This window comes from Ochotona princeps, chromosome 30, assembly GCF_030435755.1.
Source record: "Ochotona princeps isolate mOchPri1 chromosome 30, mOchPri1.hap1, whole genome shotgun sequence".
Lineage (NCBI taxonomy): Eukaryota > Metazoa > Chordata > Mammalia > Lagomorpha > Ochotonidae > Ochotona > Ochotona princeps.
Window position 1 is genome coordinate 5,121,302 of NC_080861.1, and position 20,873 is coordinate 5,142,174.

The 20,873-nt window shown below is 41.2% G+C and overlaps 1 protein-coding gene across 1 annotated transcript in view; it reads left to right on the plus strand.

The window, feature by feature from the left end:
• Window positions 1-20,873, plus strand: part of CPNE4 (copine 4) — a 277,997-nt gene that overhangs the window by 193,039 nt on the left and 64,085 nt on the right. The window contains exons 6-7 of the mRNA XM_058657050.1: window positions 6,248-6,331; window positions 9,040-9,129. Coding sequence (XP_058513033.1) covers window positions 6,248-6,331; window positions 9,040-9,129 — 174 coding nt within the window. The remainder of the gene's footprint in view (window positions 1-6,247; window positions 6,332-9,039; window positions 9,130-20,873) is intronic.

Sequence of the window (20,873 nt, forward strand, 5' to 3'; positions counted from 1 at the left end):
GAATCCTGGAACTACTCTGTATCATTCAGCCATTTTTTTCAAGGCTCAGAAATGTATTTTCAGGATTCCCATCATGGATATGCACTGCTTGCTTTTTTTAATACAAAGCATAGCTGTTTGCTTATCATTGCCTCTCTCTTAATTTCTTTCTTATGAGTCTAAAAGGGTGGAGTAATATGGTCTCCAGGATATAAAAAAACTTTTACCATAGCAAACTTGAGCAACATGCCTCATTCATTTATCTTCATTACACTGAATTGTCCCAGGGACTATCTTCATGCAAATGGCCAAGCAGAAAAGGCAGAAAACTTTCATATTAAAGTGATCGTAGGACTAACCCCAAAGCCATGAATAGCTGAATGTGTACGATCTGCTGGTGAGTTGTTTTGTCTCCAATCAGGTGCCTTCTTGCTCATTATCATCCCTGATAGTTGCATAATTCTTCACAAAGTGTCTTCACACATTCTTATTTTATTTACTTGAAAGGCAGAGTAGCAGAATGAAACAGAGGGAAAGAAATAGATCTTCCATCTACCGGTTAGTACCCCCCTTCCCCAGAGAACCGTAACAGTCAGGTTTGGACTAGGGTGAAACCAGGAGCGAGGATCACCATCTGGGTTTTCTACATGAGTGGAAGAGGTCCAAGTGCTCGATTCATCATCTGTTGCCCTTAAAGCACAGTAATAGGAGCGAAGACCGAAGCAAAGCAAACAGGACTCAAACCAGCATTCCATTATGGGATGCTGGCACTGCAAGCTGCGGCTTAACTTGCTGTGTCACAGTATTGGCCCCATGCTTTCTCTTCTCTAGTACTAATAATCCTAACAACCGGCATACCATGAATTCCGTAACACATGTCCAGCACTGCCTCATCTCTTCTAATTCTGCCACACTGCTGTAAGGCAAAGGTTGTGTTCTTTCCATTTATAGGTGAAAAAACTGAAACTTGGAGAAATTAAATAACTTGCCCAAGATGATCCATATTATGTATGGTAGATTTGGAATTTAAAATCAGTGCTTGGGCCAGCATTGTGGCTCCACAAATTGAGCTACCACCTGTGACACTGCAATCCCATATGGGCACTAGTTGGAGTTACAGCTGCTGTACTTCCTATCCACTTTCCCAATGGAAGATTGGCCAATTGCCCAAGTGAATGGAGACTTTCTCTCTCTCTCTCTCTCTCTCTCTCTCTCTCTCTCTCTCTCTCTCCTCCTCCTCCTCCTCCTTCTCCTCCTCCTCCTCCTCCTCCTCCTCTTCCCTCAAATAAATAAATATATGTTTTGTAAAAAGCAATGCCAAACCCCCTGCTGGGCTGGACTTACAACTGGTTTAGCATGAGAACCAGGGTTGGGGACAAGCCAGCCTGGACAAGGCCGTAGCACTTATTAGCATGCATGAGGTCGCGTCTGGGGCCATGTCAGGCTGAGCTAAGCCACAGCACCCATTTGTGTGCACGAGAGCCAGATGGAATGTAGGCTGGGTTGGACTAGGACACAGCAGAGACTGTCACATACAAACACCGGGGCTGTGGGTAAACCTGATGAGACTTATTGGAAGTTGCCCTGACTAGGCCACAGCACCTCCTGGTATGTATGAGGACTGGGTCTGTGGCACGCTGGTTGGTTTGGACTGCAGCATGCACTGGTTTGCATGAGATATGGAGCTGGGGTGGAACTGACCAGGCAGCTACAACCACCAGTATGTGTATTGGCTGGTGCAGGTGATGAACTGAAGCTGACCCTGCACTGGCTGGCACACACAAGAGTTAAGTCTGAGGTCATCCCAGGTGAGGTTTCTTGGGGGACTCCCCAACTAGACCGCTGGACGCAGACCCTAGCCACAGGGAAAATCACAGAATGTGTGGTCCAACATTGGAGTTCCTGTATAAGAACTGTCCCTCCTCAGTTGCTAAAGCCTGTGCCATGGACAGCATATCCAGATGCACATGAGGGACATGATGGCCAGCTCGTCTAGGCCAGCAGGGGACCTCAGCTGCCTCGTCAGAGGATGGAGACCACAGCAGCTTGGACGATTCTGGTCAAGCTTTGCAACGTGTTCCTGCATCTGTGGATACACTAAGGTGGACTTTGTCAACCAACAGACCTTATAAAGATTTTCTCAACCCTGCAGCAGAAAAAACCAGCAACTTCTCAGAACTACCAAAATCGCCCAAATAATAGTCTTGGAATATTCTTCCCTACATTGGGGTCTCAAATGACCATCCTCTATCAATAAGCACTGCCCCCGCTTCCCCTGCAGACACTGGAGAAAAAAAGTAAAGTTGAAACATTTGTCCAACTCACTTCCTCCATACCTAACCCTGCGCACCTAATCAGAGGTCCACATGGGCTCATCCCTCTCAGCTGTGCAAGTAATTTTAAAAATAAAGAAAAGAAGCAAAACGAAAGCCAGTATGCTGCTTATTAGGTCTGTTCCTGGGACAGAGACACCAGGTCTGATGTTTCTTTGATTTATTGTATTCCCTTGGACAACAATTCCATGTTGACCTTAAAAAAATATCTTAAAAGAATATGAAATAAAACAGAAGAGGTATTTCAGTATGCCACCAAGGGATCAGCATGAAGGCACTAAATTGCATACAGAGTATAATTAGAGATACATTTTTAAGAGGTTAATGGAAAATAAAACTGTATTTGGATTCCAGAAAAAGGCTTACTCAAATCCTGTTGATGATTGTGGAATTACCAATGGGATTATACATTCTTTCTATTTTTGGTGCCCAGCTTTTTCGTGGTTTAAAATAAAGTCACAGTAATAAAGCTTTTAAATTGTTAATAGGAAGCAAAAAAGAAGAAATGGCTCACTAGGATTTTCTCCCTGTGTTCAGGACTTGCTAAGTGTAATTGGTAAGCATGATGCCTGAGGGCCCTGCACTACAGGTCGGGGAGTGAGGTCCACATCCCTTAGGGAAGGCAGAAGGCAGGAATTACCTATCTTTTATTTATTTTTTATTTATACAGGTACTTTGAAAATTTGTGGGAAACATATGTTCTGAAAAAAACCTGCTAGATAGGCTGCAACACCCATTGATGTGTACAAGAGCCAAATGGAATGCCAAACAGATTGGACCAGTCTTCTGCACATACTGGCATGTGCAGGAACTGGGGCTGGGAGCAGGCCTGGTGGGGGTTGTTGGAGGTCACACCAACTGGGCTGCAGTTCCCACTGGTGTGTGTCAGGGCCATGCATGTGGTGGACAGGGTTAGGCTGGGCCACAGCATCCTTTGGGTTGCCTGTGAGATGGAGTTAGGGACAGAACTGACCTGGCCAATTCAACCACCAGTGTGTATTTAGGCTGATATGGGTGATGGACTGAGCTGGACCTCACACTGGCTAGCACACACCGGGGTCAAGTCTGGAGCCATCTCTGGAAAGGTTTATTTGGGGATACCCTGAACTGGAGCACTGAACTCAAAACTCCAACCACAGGGAAAATCACACAATCTATGGTCTGACAGTGGAGTACATGTGTCCGAACCGGGCCTCCTTGGTTGCTGAAGCCAGTGCATTGGACAGCATGCCAAGATGCACCCCGAGAGCAGACATGATAGCTCATTGAGGTCTGCAGAGGATATCTAATACCGTAGAAGGCAGATCAAAATGAACAACTCTCCCAGCCAAGTTTGACAGCAAGCATCTGGGCGAATGGAGACTCTAAGGAGGACTATGTCAGCCAATGGACCTTGGAAGGATTTCCTCAACCTTGGAGCAACAATATCACCAGTATCTTAGAGCCATCCAAAATGCTTATGCAGTGTCTTTGGACCGTGCTCTGCGCCAAGGACCCTAGGATGACATCAGTGGCTGTCCCACATCCTCCAGTATGAGTATGCTTCTTCTGCTGGGCGTGGCCCTCTTCTCTTCATGCCCCCCGCCCCCAACAAACAGGGAGAATAGAAAAGAAGCAGTTGTCTCATCCACTTTCCCCCATCCCTGGGCCCTTTCCATTCTAATGGGTGGTACACAGGGCCATACATCCTTCTCAACTACACAAACATCATCTAAAATAAATCTATTATGGTGAAAAGACCCTTCTAGATACCAAAAATCTCTGCAACAAAGTAGACTTATATTTTAATTCCATTTTCCACAAAATTTTTGAGGCATACTCCCATATTCAGTATTTTTTATTAAAAAAATTTTGTACTTTTAACTGACACATTAAATCATGCATATTTATGTGGTGCCATATGATTATTAATATATGTGTACATTTTGTTCAAATCAGAGAAATATGCCTATCCCCTTATATATTATTTCTTTATGTTCTTCCACTTTTTAAATATACATTATCATTTTTTATAATTCCCCCATGTGCAATAGGACACCAGAACTTCTTACTTCTTGTCTATAACTTAGTACTTAAATCAGTCTCTTCCCTAGCCGTTGATAACTCTCAACTGCTATTTTATTTTCATTTTATTTGAAAGGCAAAGAGAGATCTTCCATCCTCTTGTTTATTCCTCAATGCCAGCAACAACTAGATCTCTCTTTGCCTTTCAAATAAAATAGAGATTTTGGATGAACATGGAAGGCCCTTGCCATGCTGGAGCCAGCTTGGCCTGTGTTAGAGGATGGTCAGGACCTCTGCCTGCTCTGCTTGTCCAGTCAAGCTACTTGATGCATACCCTGTAGGTTTACTGTTTTACATAGTCAGTCTTCCCTGTCAATATCCTCCTGCTAACCATATTTTCCAGGCAGATTTCATCAATTACTCTCTTCTCTGAAGATTCTTTATACAGTTTCTTTCATATACTTAATCCTGGCTTATTTTTATTTGTGTTCTTGCCTTACCATGAAACTTAATTATGCTTTAGAGGGCCGTAACTGAATTCTCTCTTCCCGTGTGTCTTGACCTCCACTGGAGAAGTGCTGTGGTCAGTATATGTCTTGCACATGTCTTGCAAAGCTCAACACAAGGAGGGCTGGAAAATTCATGGACAGGGAAAAGTTACAAGTGGAGACTGAACAATGCACAGTGGGGAAATAATGTGGTTCACTCTTGCTAACCTTTAAGAACAAAAGATGGTTTTAAAGGCAAATAACAGGCCCAATTCTGCTTCACTTGAGTTCATGTTTCTGGGGGAAAAAATCACCGTGTGAACTATATAAAAATGCTCTCAGATAGACTACTGCCTGACATCATAGGTTCATGACATTTATTTATTTGTTTCTGTATTAATTACTCATTTAGTAAACCCTAGGTACTACAGATAAAAGTTTAGACACTCTGTAGATGTTGAGAAATGATAGTAATATATAGAAAAGTTCCTTCTATTTGATACTTTACTTTTTCCTGAAGTTAAAAAAAACCCTTAAAATAAATATACAAACAGGGTTCATTGCCAATAATAAAGCATCCTGTTTTTCTGTCATTCCTTTCTGTGAAAACCCCTGGTAAGAGACATGAAACATCTGTGTGAGCAGCCTAAGACAGTCAAGATTAGAGAGACCAAGAAACTGGAGGGAAGAGAAACCCACAGGTTTAGGTTTAGACACACTTTATTTTTATTTTTATTGGAAAGTCAGATTTATAAAGAGAAGGAGAGAGAGAAAGATCTTCCATCTGCTGGTTCAATCCCCAAGTGACCAAAACCATCAGAGCTGAGCCAATCTGAAGCCAGGAGCCTCTTCCAGGTCTCCCATGTGGGTGCAGGGTACCAAGACTTTGAGCCATCCTTGGCTACTTTTCCAGCCACAGGCAGGGCTGCCAGAATTAGAACCAGTGACCATATGGGATCCCAGCGCATGCAAAGCAAGGACTTTAGCCACTAAGCTCTCATATCTTCTGATGGACATCTGGCTTAATTCCCTATCTTAGCAATTTTATTTGATCTGCAATAAAATGGGTGTACAAATAGCTGTCTTTCATACTGAGTTTATTTAATTTGGAGTTGGATGGCTAGTTTCTATGGCGGATCTATTTTTAGGTGTCTGAGGAGTATCCTCACTGTCCTGCACAATGGATGGACTAGTCTACATTCATACCAGCAGTGGATTAGGGTAATTGTTTCTGCATATCCTTACCACTGTTTGTTTTTTATTCTAGCTGCTTGTGAGAAACTAAAGTGACATCCAAACACTTTGTTTTTTTTTTCCTTGCACAATGTCTACTGTTTCATAGAAAAATTAGCAAATGCACAATAAGGCAAATCCAAGAAACAGAATATGGAAACAGACACATTGGTGATTTAATAGCAGTTTGTTCCTATTTATGTGTTTTAGGATTTCTTCAGCAAATCTGACCCATTTCTGGAAATTTTTCGCATGAATGATGATGCGACTCAGCAGCTGGTGCACCGAACCGAGGTAAGCAGAGTTGTGTCCCGCTATGCCACCTCACCACCTCACACGATAAATAGGCCTGTTTGGAGAAACCCCATGGATTTCTTGATGTCAGTAGATAATTCACACGTATGTGGAGCTTTCACTGTCACCAGGAGGCCACTTAGTCATTTTTCTTGTTCTCTTCAAATTAAGTGTTACAATAAGAAACCAACTTTTACCCCAATTTTCTCTTATTGACTGTCAATATAGATAACCAACAACTTATGAATAATAAGAATATGAACATCAGCTACCACTAAGTAAGGATAGCTAAGTAGAAAGCATTGAAGTGATATGTATACATTATTTTATTTCTCACAATATTTTGGCATAACTATTATGTCCATCATTTTACAAATGAAAGTGAACTTTAGGTAGATCTCCTAGGTCTCACTGTTAGAAAAAGGTAGAATTGACATTTGAATTGAGGTGGTTGCTATTGGGGAAGCCAGTCACTTACACAGGGAAACTCAATGCACTGTGCAGATGCCAGTCCTACTACACAGCAAGCACTACCCTGGCTCAACAAGCACAGAGCCTGTCTGTGTCTCCTCCTGCCCTCCCCCTACTTTCTCCCTGTAGCCCCAAGCTTAACTTCTCACTTCCTTCAGCACTTCCCTACCACCTCATGCCCATTAAACAGCCAACCCAAATCTGTGTTTCATACTTTATTTCACTCACCAGCTAGTGCAAGAGGGATTTCTGTAAGGGTGAGAAGGGTATTGACACAACCATGAAGAATGACTTCAAGCCCATACAAGTCCGTACTGTACTTATGTGTTCATGTCAGGGTTAAAAAAAAAGTCACCTCCGTAACTTTCACGGGAGGATGCTGAGGATGGAGGGTTCGCATGTACCACACGCAGATCCTGTTCCACTTTGCTGAACTAACAGTGGTAGCTGGCATGGTGAAACTTGACTTTCTATTCTGAAAGTAGATGTGACAGCCATAATCATGGGTGGGCCGTTTTTGGATATCATTTGGCACAGAGTTCGTATCTAATAAAATGTGTTGTCAAAAAATGAATAAGCGTATGGAATGGAGCATAAACAGCACACCCACAATATGCTGTAAAACTTGACACTGGAATAAATCAGAGGGTAGCCAGCATGGAGTCTCGAACTATAGAATTTCCTGCGTGAAATACATTTCTTTTAAGGAGCCCCTGAAGTAGTGTTCATATGTACATTGCTCGAGTCATTGAATAAAGACTTTAAGCAGAGAGAAAGGATACCATGGTGTAATGGGGTTTCTCCCATTCTCCTTCCCTGCTTGGCACCTGACAGCATCCCCCCCTCAACATTAACTCTCCTATTCTGCATGAGTCACTAAAATGCCCCTTTATAGCCTGGTGCTAAAGGGTTCCTGGAGACCCAAGAAATGTGACTAGAAGTTTTCCAGTGAGCTAAAGAGCTTCACACTGATTTTTCCTCTTGCTTTCTCAGTAGAAAAACAAATGCTAGGCAGCATTCTTCTCTTGACAGAAACATGCACGCACACATTCTCTCTCTCTCTCTCTCGCACACACATTCATTTTCTCTCTCACACACACACACAGACACACACACACAGACACACACAACACACACACACACACACACACACACACACACACACACACGTTTTAATACTAGGGAAGATATGTGATTGAAACCTTGATGTGATGTTGAGTTTTTCCAAACTGTTATAATGAAACGTTCTCACTTCTGCACGTTTTCACTAAAGAGTGAAAAATTTAATCCAGTTTTATTTAGTCTTCCTTCCCGCTGTCACTGTGGTCATCTGTAGAAAATCAGAGTAGAAAACAAGAGACACAGAAGCATTATTTCTGTGTTTTCATGCATTAAAATAAATGTAATAACATCCAATTAATCTTGTGGATAATTTATAATTATATTAAGGAATCCAGCAGAAGAGGGAATCACTCATAAAGTCTTCAGGTTAGTTGGAGAGAGATTTCTTTAAAAAAACCTGAAACTTCTACTAGGTAAAAACTTCACAGGAAGATAAATCAATGTGGCAAATTATGTATGTTCTTTAATACAGGCATTCTCAGCCTCAAATTTCAGAATCGTCTAGAGTCCCACCTCCAGAATGTCTGTCAGTAGGTCTGGAGGAAGCCTAAATATGAGTGTTTCGAACAAGTTCCCAAGTGAGAGGGCTCCTGCTGCTCCAAGGAGCCACAAGTTGGGAACTTTTGTCCCAAAGCCTGCAGGCCTGTGCAAGATGCTGAGTAGCTACTTGTACATTCTGAGCCAGACTGAATGCCTTAAACCATAATGATGACAAGAAAACACTTGATGCAGATGAACTCTAAGGAAAAATTTACATCTGCTGATTCCAAAAGAAAGGGGTTTGTACCATGGGACTAATCGCCCTACAAAACCGGGGGTTCTTGATCGAAGACCAGAAATAGGCTGACTCTGACTACAGCTCTTCTGACATGAATGGGATGACACTCAGTATTCACATGCCGGACAATAGTTTTGTCGTTATCCGTGGAACAACAGCCATGAAAGTGACTATCGGAGTATCTATAAAGGATTTTCTATTTCAACATCTCACGATGGCAGTGTTTCAGAGACCCTCCTTTTAGCACCTTGGCAATGAGTTCTCACACCGTTCTTATGTTGAGAAGTCGGAATGCTAGTCATTGCCTCCACACTCACCATTCCGCTCTCTTTCCCAGGTTGTAATGAACAACTTAAGCCCAGCCTGGAAATCGTTCAAAGTGTCAGTAAATTCCCTGTGCAGTGGAGATCCAGACCGCCGGCTGAAGGTCAGAAATCTGAGTCCAAAAAATGCAATTTTTAAAACGTATTTGACCCTCCTCCTTCTCTTGTGAACACTGGTGAACCATTCAGCCACCTCTCACCTTGTAGCATCTTGAAAGAAACTAATGCCATTGCTTCTGCTGGAGCCACCAAAGCTCCTGTGATAGCCAACAAGGAATCCTACTTGTGTTATGTCAAGGTGCAAACCCCACAACTGCTCAGAAATAAGACTTTGGAACTAAGTTTAGAGTACAATCAATAGTTAAATATTGTCATATCAGTTAGCATCTGTTGCATAATAGTCTATTCCAAGGTCCAATACCTTAAAACCACAACCATTTCTTATTCCACTGCATGAATTGGTAAATTGGGTGGGGCTGATTTGGGAGTTCTTAGATGATCTGACTTGCATGCCTTCAGAACTTTGTGTTCATCCACTCATGTGCAAGATGACTTTGCTTTTGTTGGGTGGCTTACTAACATTCAGAATGAGTGGGCTGCTTAGGTCATAAGGTTCACATCACCTAGCAGGTTGGCTGGCGTCTATGTACATCCTGACCTAAGAACGGGAAGGCAGAAGCTCAAAACTCCTGATACAAACTGCCCTCCTGCACATGGCTTTTACAGGTTCTTGGGGTAAGGAGCTAACTGCACTTTTGGATGGAACAAGTTGCAAAGTATTGTCATTTTTTTTACTTGGTATGAAAGTTTTTGATCCTCAAAGGAATGTAGAGAAGGTGGGAATAGGGATGGATTGTGTTGGTTAGGCATCACGAAAGGCAGGCAACCAGCCGAATGACAAAAGTGACTCTGGGAGACATTCCCTGTGGCTCATATCTGGAACCTCTCTCTGTCAGTGCCCCCTTGCATGACTCAGTAACTCCATGGAGACTGGTGCCTAAAACTCAAAAGCCAGTTGATTCATATGTAATGAGAAATATTACTGTCAAGCCGACTCAGCATTCACATCAGCTTCTTCAGGGCATTTTCTTTCAGACAAACCACAAGAAACACAGTTGTCAGAAGGTGACTGTGATGGTGTGAAAACAGGGAATCTAGCACCCTCCACAACCATGGGAGTCATGGTTCATTAGGCAGATTAAAGGGGCGTGATGACTCTTCCCAGCTTCTGACACCCTAAGAGATACTGAATGAGTAGTGACAACGTTTGCCTTTGTAGCTACATTTCCCTAACTCCATTGGCTATGCAGACTTTCATCTGTTTGGGTGTAGTTCTTTTGATTTGTCAATGCTAATAAAAATAGGATCTCATCTGTTGGTTAGTCCCAAACTCTTTATAGGGATGAGATGTGTTTTTGCCTAACCCATCTGTGTTGACTGGTGCTTAAACTCCCAGTGGAATGTTCCTGAGAGAACCATGCCTGGTATCTCTTGTAAGAGTCAGGTGATTTCAAGCTTCCACCCCTCCTGGAAGCTTGCTCATGCCAGAATCAAATGGATGCTCCTGTGCAAGACAGCTGAGAGCTCCAGCTTCAGACGTGGAGTTCTGACCCCCTACACCCTGAGCAGCGCCATCCCATTCCCCAAGAGTTAAATGACACCCTTTGGATCGGCAATATCCTTTATCCACAGAATTTTATTGACAAAAGCAGTATTGTATCTGTAAGCGAATGGAGCAGTTCTGGTCTTTTGAGTGTTCTGTGGTTGCAGAGGCACAAATGGGAGTAAAGGAGATGATGGATGGATGGAAGACAGAGACAGAAGGGAGGGAGAGAAAGAGGAGAGTAGCAGGAAGAAACAGTGCAGGCATTTGGCTGAGCAGTTAGGATATTGACGGGAATGCCACAAGTGCCGGGATACAACACCCATGTCCCGCTTCAGATTCCTGCCGCCCGTAGGAGGCAGCCATGATGGCTCGAGAACTTGGGCTCCTGCCATGCAGATAGGGGACTAGACTGAATTCCCTGAGTCACCAGCAGATCATTTGTTCTTTCCAGTGTGTGCCTTTGGAGTAGGAACCATGTTTTCTCACTGTATGTCCAGGTGATTAGAACAGTATGTTGGTTCTGCCGAGACAGTGGCTGTGTTAAGAACTCAAGAACAGGAAGACAGGTGTTATGGCCGTCCATGAGAGTATCTGAAGCTTTCTGAAAGGAAGGATTGTGCACACCAGTGTGTCCTCCTTTACCAGGCTACAATGCCAGTGTCGTATGCACCTGCTTCCAATAAGGAGATGCATTTTTTTTTTCTGAAAAAGAATAGACTTCCTATATTGTACTGTGTATAGTATTTAATATTTTGTTACAACACTTACTGTGTAATTCTCATTTGCCCGCCTCCCCAGAATGAAGTAGCCCCATGATTCTGCCATGTGTGCAAAGTGCTGCCTCACATCCTCTATACCTGCGAAAAAAATTAGAAAATATAGCAATTTTTTTAAAAAAATCTTTGTCACATAGATTTTTACAGATTATCAAACATTTGACAGATCCTTGTCCAGTGAGACTTGCGGGTCTCCCACGTGGGTGCAGGGTCCCAAAGCTTTGGGCCGTCCTCGACTGCTTTCCCAGGCCACAAGCAGGCAGCTGGATGGGAAGTGGAGCTGCCGGGATTAGAACCGGCGCCCATATGGGATCCCGGGGCTTTCAAGGCGAGGACTTTAGCCACTAGGCCACACTGCCGGGCCCCATTTTTTGTAAAATTTCACAACTATTTATTATGGAAATTTTAAACACAGATAAAAATATAGAGATGATACAGTGGCCCTATAGCCATCACACAGCTTCAGCAATTACTAACTCATGGCCAATTTTATTTCATTCAATCCCACCGTTACCCATTTTCCCACACTCTCCCTGCTACTGGATCATTTAGAAGCAAGTCTCAGACTAGGGCCAATTTATCCTCTGAATCCATGACTTTAGGAATAAATGAAAATGTCTAATTTCTTTGAAACTTAGAAGAAAAAAATGAAATTTTAAGATGGAATAGAATTTTTTTTCTAACATCAGAAAACACTGAGATTTTTAGGACTATGGAAAATCTGTTTGATGGGAAGGTAGAAAAAGGAAAAGTACTTAGCTCAGTCAAAGACATCATGTGGTCCAATATCAAACATTGAAACATCTCATCTGTATGTAACATTCATAAAAAATATAATTAACACATAATGTCTGTTCCAGTGCAAAGATGTTGAAAGCAATGCATTTTCTTTTCAGAATACCCATGTCTACAAATTTTTGGAAGACCTTCATACTTTAGTAGGTGTAACTAATAAATAAGGAATCATTCTAGAAGCATAACCACATAATTATGATTATACCTAAGGATATAAACCATACTTCCTTAATACCGTGAAATAATTTGCCCGTATTCCCCTTATTCCTATTGAATGATTCTCTCACTTATTGACAATTATTTGCTTGTTTTTAAACTTGAATTTAATCAAGATCAAAGCACTATATTTGATTGGGATGTGTAGTCTCCTGTCATCTCCCTTGGCCTTCTTTCTTCTTCATCCCCCTTTCCACCCTGCACTTTCTTTGATCAAGAAATTGGCGTATTTTTTTTTCCTCTGGCATTTCTTCCATTCTGTGTCTCCTATAAACACACAGTTGGGACTGGATCACATTCAGGGTCTGTTTTCTTGCAAGAATGCCTCAGGTATTATTAAGAATTCATGGATTTTTTTGGGTGCACTTGAACATTTCAGTCTTTTTCAGTTGTTATTACTCCTTTGAAATCCTAAATTGTTCTGTATTTGATCAATGAAAACTCCTTCAAGTTGGAGCTTGAATTCTTTGGACATAAACTTGGAAGGATTTAATGATTTCCTTGCTGTCTGAAATTCATCACTGTGGACATTTGGGGATTCCTTTTTCCCAGAACACAAAAGTTTCTGTGACTCAGAGTCTCGGCTTACATCTCTTGAAATTATTTCACAGTAAACCTCCAGCTAACAGATCTGTGAGATTCACTTGTTTCATGTTGCTTTCCATCTTTCAGGAATTTTTACATTTAATTTTGATCTATAATTGTAGAAAATACTTGCATAATTCTAACATCCAAAATACAAAATGAGGTATTTCAGAAAAGTTTAGCTCGGACTCTTGTCCCTTCCACTGTTCAACTTTTTCCCTTTCCTGCAGACCTGGCGTTGGAACAACCCTGCCAGTTCTGTCTTCCTGAGGGCTTTCTTGGTGATTTTGTGTTTTGCGCTACTTTACAGCACCACAACATGTATCACCTGGAGTATTTGCGTTTTTGAATAGATTTAGGGTTATATTTATGGTCCAATTTTATGGAATTATCTTTGATTTCTATGTCAAATTAGAGTTTCCGAAACTCTTATCTAAATCATACTTTCACGTACTTCCAATTCCACTGGGAGGTAAGAACCGTTAGAGTCATTTCACAGACAAAGAAACAAAGGCTCAAGCACCCGTGTTGCCAAATGCCAAGAGCCGTGCTCCTTGGAGGGGTTGTGCTGCCTCTAGTCTGTGATAATCTGGCGAGTCATCCTGGCAAGCATAGCCCTTTACTCTTTCAATAAGGTTTAATTTGCCATCATTCTAACTTTTTAAGAGCTGCAAGATACATGTAGGTGTAACTCGTTTTGTAAAGTCTGAAATACTACCAATTTAATGTACTACTAAGGAAAAAATCTCAATAAAACTATAATGCAGTGCTCTGTTTTCAATGTGATGCATGAGAAAATTGTGTCTTTTAGATTCTGTTCTACTATAGTATTAAGCATCTTCTTTGAATTTATCAATATATACTTAGTACAATTCAGAGATATTCTGAAAGTTCATGGGAGGTGCAAGTTATGGAAAACTATGCATAAATTTCAAAAACCGTACCGAAGAAAACTTATTTTTTCAATTTATTTTCTATGAGCTTTCTGAGAAGTCCCTACTGATGTGCTTTAAAAATATAAGAAAGAAAGGGGATTGGGGCAAGTCTTAAAAAAGAAGGCGAGAATGTCCCATCAGTAAACATTTCTTAAGACACTAATTATGTCCAATATTGTGGGGGAAACGCCACATTAGAATAATGTTTTTTTACTTCTTTGTTATTATTAGTTCTGATTATATGGTCCCAGAGGCAGGGGGATTCTCCCCTCTATGTACCGCATTCCTCCCCTCAACTGTCTTCCCCATACAGGAGCACAGTTCTTTAACAACAAACACAAATCCAATACTTGCTATTGAAGCACATCATGGCATTGTAGGTATAGGCAATGGTAGTTAGTCTAATATCCTATTGTCACAGTATATTTAACATTTTCCTCGAGAGTTTTCCTTTTATTTGGGAGTACAAATTCATACTGCAATCAATCTTCACTTCCTGGTATGCTAGTCTCCATTATGGGTCATCTATACATTTAACTGTATACCTATTTATCTTGTATTTTAAATGAATGTTGCAAAGGGAACACATAATATTTTTCTTTTGGGACTAGTTTATTTCGCTGAGCATAATGGTCTCCAGTTGGGACCAATGGTAGAATTTCATTCTTTGTAATGGCTGAGTAGTATTCCAGGGAGTAGATGTGCCAATTTGTTTATCCATTGCTGTTTTGATGGGCATCTGGGTCGTTTCCCTGTCTTTGTTATTGTATATTGTTCTGCTGTCAATATAAGGTTGTAACTTACTTTTTCTATACAGACTTTGCATCCTTTGGATACATTCCCAGGAGTGGGATAACTTGGTTATATGACAGATTGATCTTCAGTTGTCTGATCACAATCCATACTGACTTCTGTAGTGGTTGTACTAGCCTACATTCCCGTCAGTGGAGTAGAATACCTTTCTCCTACATATATGCCAGCAGGTATTGTTAATCTTCACCTGTTTATTTACAGGGCCATTTGTTTTGCTGTTGTTGAGTTTTTGAAGCTCTTTGTAAATCCTGGATATCAGTCCTGTATTGTTTTGTAGTATGCCGATGTTCTCCCATTCTGTTGGTTGCTTCTTTACTTTGTTAATTGTTTCCTTTGCTGTACAGAAACTTCTTAGTTTGATGGTATCCCATTTGTTTATTTTGGCTTAGACTGCCTGTGCTTTTGGTGACTTTTTAAAGAAGTCTTTACAAATGCCAAAGTCTTATAGAGTGCTTGCTATGTTTTCCTCTAATAGTTCTGTGGTTTCTGGGTATAGATTTATTTCTTGATTCATTTATAGCTGATTTTTGTATAAGGTGAGGGTCTTGCTTCTTACTTTTGCAGGCTGCTATCCAGTTGTCCCAGCAGCATTTATTGAAGAGACCAATTTTTCCCTTGGTTATTTTCATTTCTCTTTTCAAAGATGAATTGTCTGTACATTTGTGGGCTCACTTCTGGGGTTTCTATACTGTTCCATTGATCTTCTTTGTTTCTGTGCAAAATGTTTTTATGACCACTGCCCTGTAGTATATCCTGAGGTCTGGAACTGAGATTCCTCCAGCTTGATTTGTATTCTTCAGGACAGCTTTGGCTATTCATGGTCTCTTGTGTTTCCAGATGAATTTTTGTATAGTGTTTTGTATTTGTGAGAAGAATGTTGTTGGGTTTTTTTATTGAGATTGAGTTGAATCTGCCTATTACTTTTGGTACTTTCTATACAAATGCATGGTCTTTGCTTCAGACTATCTGAGCCAGACTGACACACTGTTGCCAAATGGACTTGACTCCTCAAGCATGTTCTCAGGTTTTGCCTTGCACCCTTCGCCTTTATTCCCTCCCTGTGCAACTCTTGATGCCTGTGTCCGTACCTGCATGTCCACTAACGTGTTTCTGATCCTTCAGGCTTCGTTGCCATGTATTTTGTTTTGTTTTGCTTTTTGATTTTGGCTGTTGGTTTTGTTTGGTCTGCTTCTCCATGCTGATTTGCTCTAACAAAGCTTTGGTTTCCAAGCCTTAACAACAGCACTAGATCAGCTCATAAAACTCATAAAAGAGACTTAAATCATTAGGTACCACATGGGTTACATCAACATTTCCTGAATTCTTGTACAAAGCACAGACAGTTGGAATTGAATAACCTGTTATTTAGCTGGAAATTCCTGTAATAATGAATTTGACATCCTCAGGCAGTTGGAAACAATTTCACTTCCCTTTATGCCTGCTTTGTAATTCTAAGGAGAATTGGTCCTCTTAGGTTTTCTAGAGATCTCTATAATTCAAATGCTTCTTTTAATGCCTGCTGGTTTTGTGCTAAATATCCCGGAACTTACCTCAAAATTGCAGACTCACTGAGATGCCTCTAAATTGCATCTGCAGTGGTGCAGGAATTCTGGACTCTGCGTACGTTCCTGAGCCCAGGAGGCTGCCTCTACAGGGAGCTATAATCAATACTGCAGCACAGAAAAGCAGTGCCAGTTGAACTAGTGTTGAATCATACAGGAATCAAGGAAGTTTCTGAATTAAGAGGAAAAATCACACATTTCCTAATGTTAACTGTTTTTCCTTTTCCAGTAGTGCTGTTCCTTTATTTTGCAGATGAGGAATTCAAGCCTCTGTATTTTACTAATTTGCTTTAAATGACAAACTAAATTTAGCATTGCCATAGTTTATACCTGGTCTCTCATGCTCCATGGTTCTTGATCTTAACTATTTAAAGGCAACAAATTGTCACTAAACACTTACTCGACATCAAAACTGTCCTGGAAACTTTACCTGAGTTTTATTATTGAATCTTATAATGATCCTAAATTAAACAATGCTTCAGTAACAAAGAGCCACCTTGGGATAGAAGATTACTGCTTACTCATACAACAAAGAGAAAAATTCAGATCAATGTCTTCTCCTTCTTGAAGTGACTCAAGAACCCTGATTGCTTCTATATGGTGACTCATCCATACACCAGAGCGTCAGTTTTATTTTCACCCAAGGGGCAGAAGAAGAAACACTATGGAGAAAGCCCTCTCCAGAAATTGTCATTGCAAACAATATTTGTTGTTGTTGCTAATAATTCAATAGAGTACTCAGTTACATAACCACAAGGGAAACTGACAAGTGTGTATAGTTGGGTACTAACAAAAAGAAAGGGAATTGGATACCTGGTGGCGAACTCACTGACACTTCTCTAGGTGGTGCTCTTGCTGTCCCAGCTCTGAGAGGTGAAATAACTTGAGAGTGGCATAGCCCAGATCAAAACTGACTCACTCTAGAACTTGATCTGCAAACGTGTTGTGTTATAATAGGAATATTTCGTATCTGTGCTGACAGAAGAGTATTCATTCCCACATGTGCCAGAGCAGTCCCCTTCCAACCTCTCCTTTCTTTCTCTTGATGCTGGTTTTCAATTTTTACTCCTTCATTGTGAGTATCCCATATCTTTTTATCCAAATAATACCATCTTCTCTATCTACCAAGAAGAAAATTGTACCCTCCATGTGGCCAACCTCCGCTGCCACTGAGCCCTCCTCTGACCAGTGCTGAATGACCCCAAAGAAGGTTGGGGGCATCAACAGCTTTTTCAATGTCAAGACACTTTTTCATCAGTGATAAGGTTTTATTTCCTCACTGTCAAAAAATGAGCAAACCTTGCAAAGCAAGTGCTGTTTTATTTGTTCCAGAAAACTAGACAAGCTCATCTTAAAAGGAATCTTGGGAATTAGTGCAATTTTTGTGGGAAAGATGAAAACATCTTGGAGATGGATCATTGTAATTATTGCACAACAATGTGAAAATGCACACAGAGCTTTACATTTTAAAACCTCAATGATAAACTTTGTGTTATCTAGCTTTATTATAATAAAAAACTAAATTAAGAAAAATCTTCTTATAAACATGACCACCTGACTTCAAGGGCATTTCATTCCCAGCTAGTCATGGCTTTCCTCTTTCAGATGGCTCTTCATCTCCTAACAGCCCAGCATGAGAGTATTGCTGCTCCATTCCAGTTCATGAGTCTCTGCCTTTGGGAAACGTTTCTGTGAGAGGGGAGCGGTCTTTCTTGTCCAACTGTTAGGAGCAGAGAGGGCGAAACAATTGTCATCACCTGACCAAAACATTGTGTTGAAAAGAATGGCCATGGCCATGCTCTACTTCGGCTAGTTCCAAAAAAAAAAAAATGCTTTTGAAGCAATTACCTGTAGAAAATACTTGGCAATTATGAACTCAGAGCACTGAATGAGTGCTAATCAGTACCCTGGTGAGCTCTCTTTTCTTTTGAATGTACACATCCCCACTAGATAGAATAGCCATATAAGTAAATTCTAACCATTGTGAGCTAATGCAGTTTCCTTACGTTATTGCACCTCTGAATCGCCCAACACTGCAGTGAAGATGGACAACGAACCAGGCTCTGAAGATGCTGAAGGATGCTAAAGGATGAGGGAAAGCAGTGCTCCCCATTTCAGCTTTGTGGAATGACTACAACAGACAGAAGTCAAGCCATGACATGTAATGCTGGTCTTTCTGATTGCTGTTATTCGGATTTACTTATTTAAACCTCATTTGTTACACCATGTTGATAACCCTGAAACTGAAAAAAAGTATCTCACACTCTCAATTTTTTTCATCTCTGCCCATTTGGAATGTAATTGGAATCTCGGCTTGTCAACAGGACGGTAGTTACAAACCAAGTTACATCCCAAGACACCTTTGCAGTGAATCAACTTCTGTGGGGCATTCAGGTTCTCTCCCACATTTTTCAACAGTCAGTAGAAATACTGTGAGAAAATAAAAAGCATCACCTTCTGTTGCCATCCTGGATATTTTTTTCGGGAATTTATTTATGGTAGAATCATCAAATAAAACTTGAAGAAAGCTGCTCTTGGGATGAGCATTGATCTTTTTTGAGAGTCCTTGAAGTCAGGAGAAATGGCCTTTTGGACGTCTGCTCGAGTAAGCCTATTGGCCTCCTTCTCAGGAGGTAAAAGAGGCATTAGTATCCACTTGTGAGATCTTCACCTTATGCAAGATGTTTGAACTTCCAAAAACAGCTGAAGAAAACCACAATTTGCCCATATGCAGCCCACAAGACTAATACCAGTGGAGAACAAGTCAATCCACCTCATAACAAGTGGAGTCTTTGCTCTGTGAGAACACATGTGTGGCATTCTTTCTTAGGACCTTGAACTCATTACAAAGGAGCACAAATACATTTGGACTAACTTGAGCAGAAGAACATTGGTGTGCTGTGCGGAGGCTGCACATGCTGGGCAGCTCCCACTGGGATTCTCTGTCACCCCATCTGGTTCCCAGCTTTGTCCGTGCACCCAAACCCAATGATACCTGAAAAACTGACTCATATAGAAGACAGATGAGTAAGTCAGGATTTAATAAAAATATTAACAAATTAATTTGACAGGAACTGTACTTCCTGTGCATCATATAAGAAACATTTTCCCTGATATTTAAGCACTGATGAAGCAGAATTAGCAACCAAAACATCACTTGGTGAGAAGGGAAAGATCAAGACCAGGGCATATGTGAAATTGGGCAAGAGTCCACTTTGGTCAGCTGTTTTGATTCAATGACCAAGGACCTGTACAGTCTCATTAAGTTGACAAAGTACCTGCTCTTTTTTTTCTTCTTTCCATTTTTTAATTTTATTTTTGGCAATCTTTACATAGTTAATTAGGGCACAAAGTTTCAAGGGCTACAAGAAAGTGGGCAAGACCATCATTTCCACATTTTTTTCCTAAATCTGGGGTTAAGGGGGAGGTAAAGGGAGAAGCCCCACCGAGTCTCCCACCCACTCCAGGTCCCCGATGTGGCACATGCTCCAAGGGTCTTACTCAACTGGTTTTGATAGTAAAAAAAAAAAAATATGAATTGCTGCCAATCTCACCATTCCAAGCACGAAGAGGTCACTGAGGATTCCTCTGATTGACAGTTAAACCTACATCTGGCATGTTGTTGTTGATTGCTCCCACACTCTAGCATGCTTGATTGCACTGGCTTTAAATCTCCCTGGGACTGAGTGAAACCACTGAAGAGTGGAACCACTAAAGGGACTTGTCAGAAAGTGTCACCTTCAGCTCATCTCCCCTGGAGACCTGCAGACCCTCTGCCCAAGCTCTCACACCGTTCACTCACCCAAGCCAGCTCCAGTAATGAAACTGACTCACCGCTCAGCCCTGGACAATCATTGATCTAGAAACAGTAGTCACATTGCTCACCACAGGTTCCACCCACCTCCACCTTAGGATTGGTATGTCTGCAGCCACTGTTTCTTTCCACAGCTTAGCTTTTATCTGCCCACTTCTCTCTAGTCTGCTGTGTTACTCAAAGACTCTTCCTTCCCCCAGCTAGTTAATGACAAAAATACTCCAAAGCCAGAAGAAAGCCAATCAGGCATCCTCCCTCAGAGTTTCTGAAGTGGGGAGCTGGCTGGTGTGTTGTGGGTTGTTTAGCAGCATCCTTGTACCTTGTATGACATTTAGTGAGCCACTACACATTAGCTGTGAGTAGCATCCTAAAGTTGCTACACCCAAAATGTATCCAGACACTATCAGATGCACCCTAGGGGACAAAATCACTTCTGCTTGATAACCACTATGTTTAATTTCTTCTTTTTTGAGAATTCAGGATGAAATTATTGTAATCCTTCCATTTTGTCCAGTTTACGGAATTCAAAATTATGGCCATCAAAATACCATTATGTTGTGTCTGAAAACTAATCCCTGGTTGGCAGGAAGCAGTGCTGCTTCTGAGAGAGTTTGAGCATTAGGTGAGACTGTCATCCTTAAGAAGGGAAGGAAAGATGCTGTATACATGCCAGGTTGGATGGCAGAACCAAGGGCTTGATTTTTAGCTTTGGATATATAGTAGCATCATCTTTGGAATTCCCACAA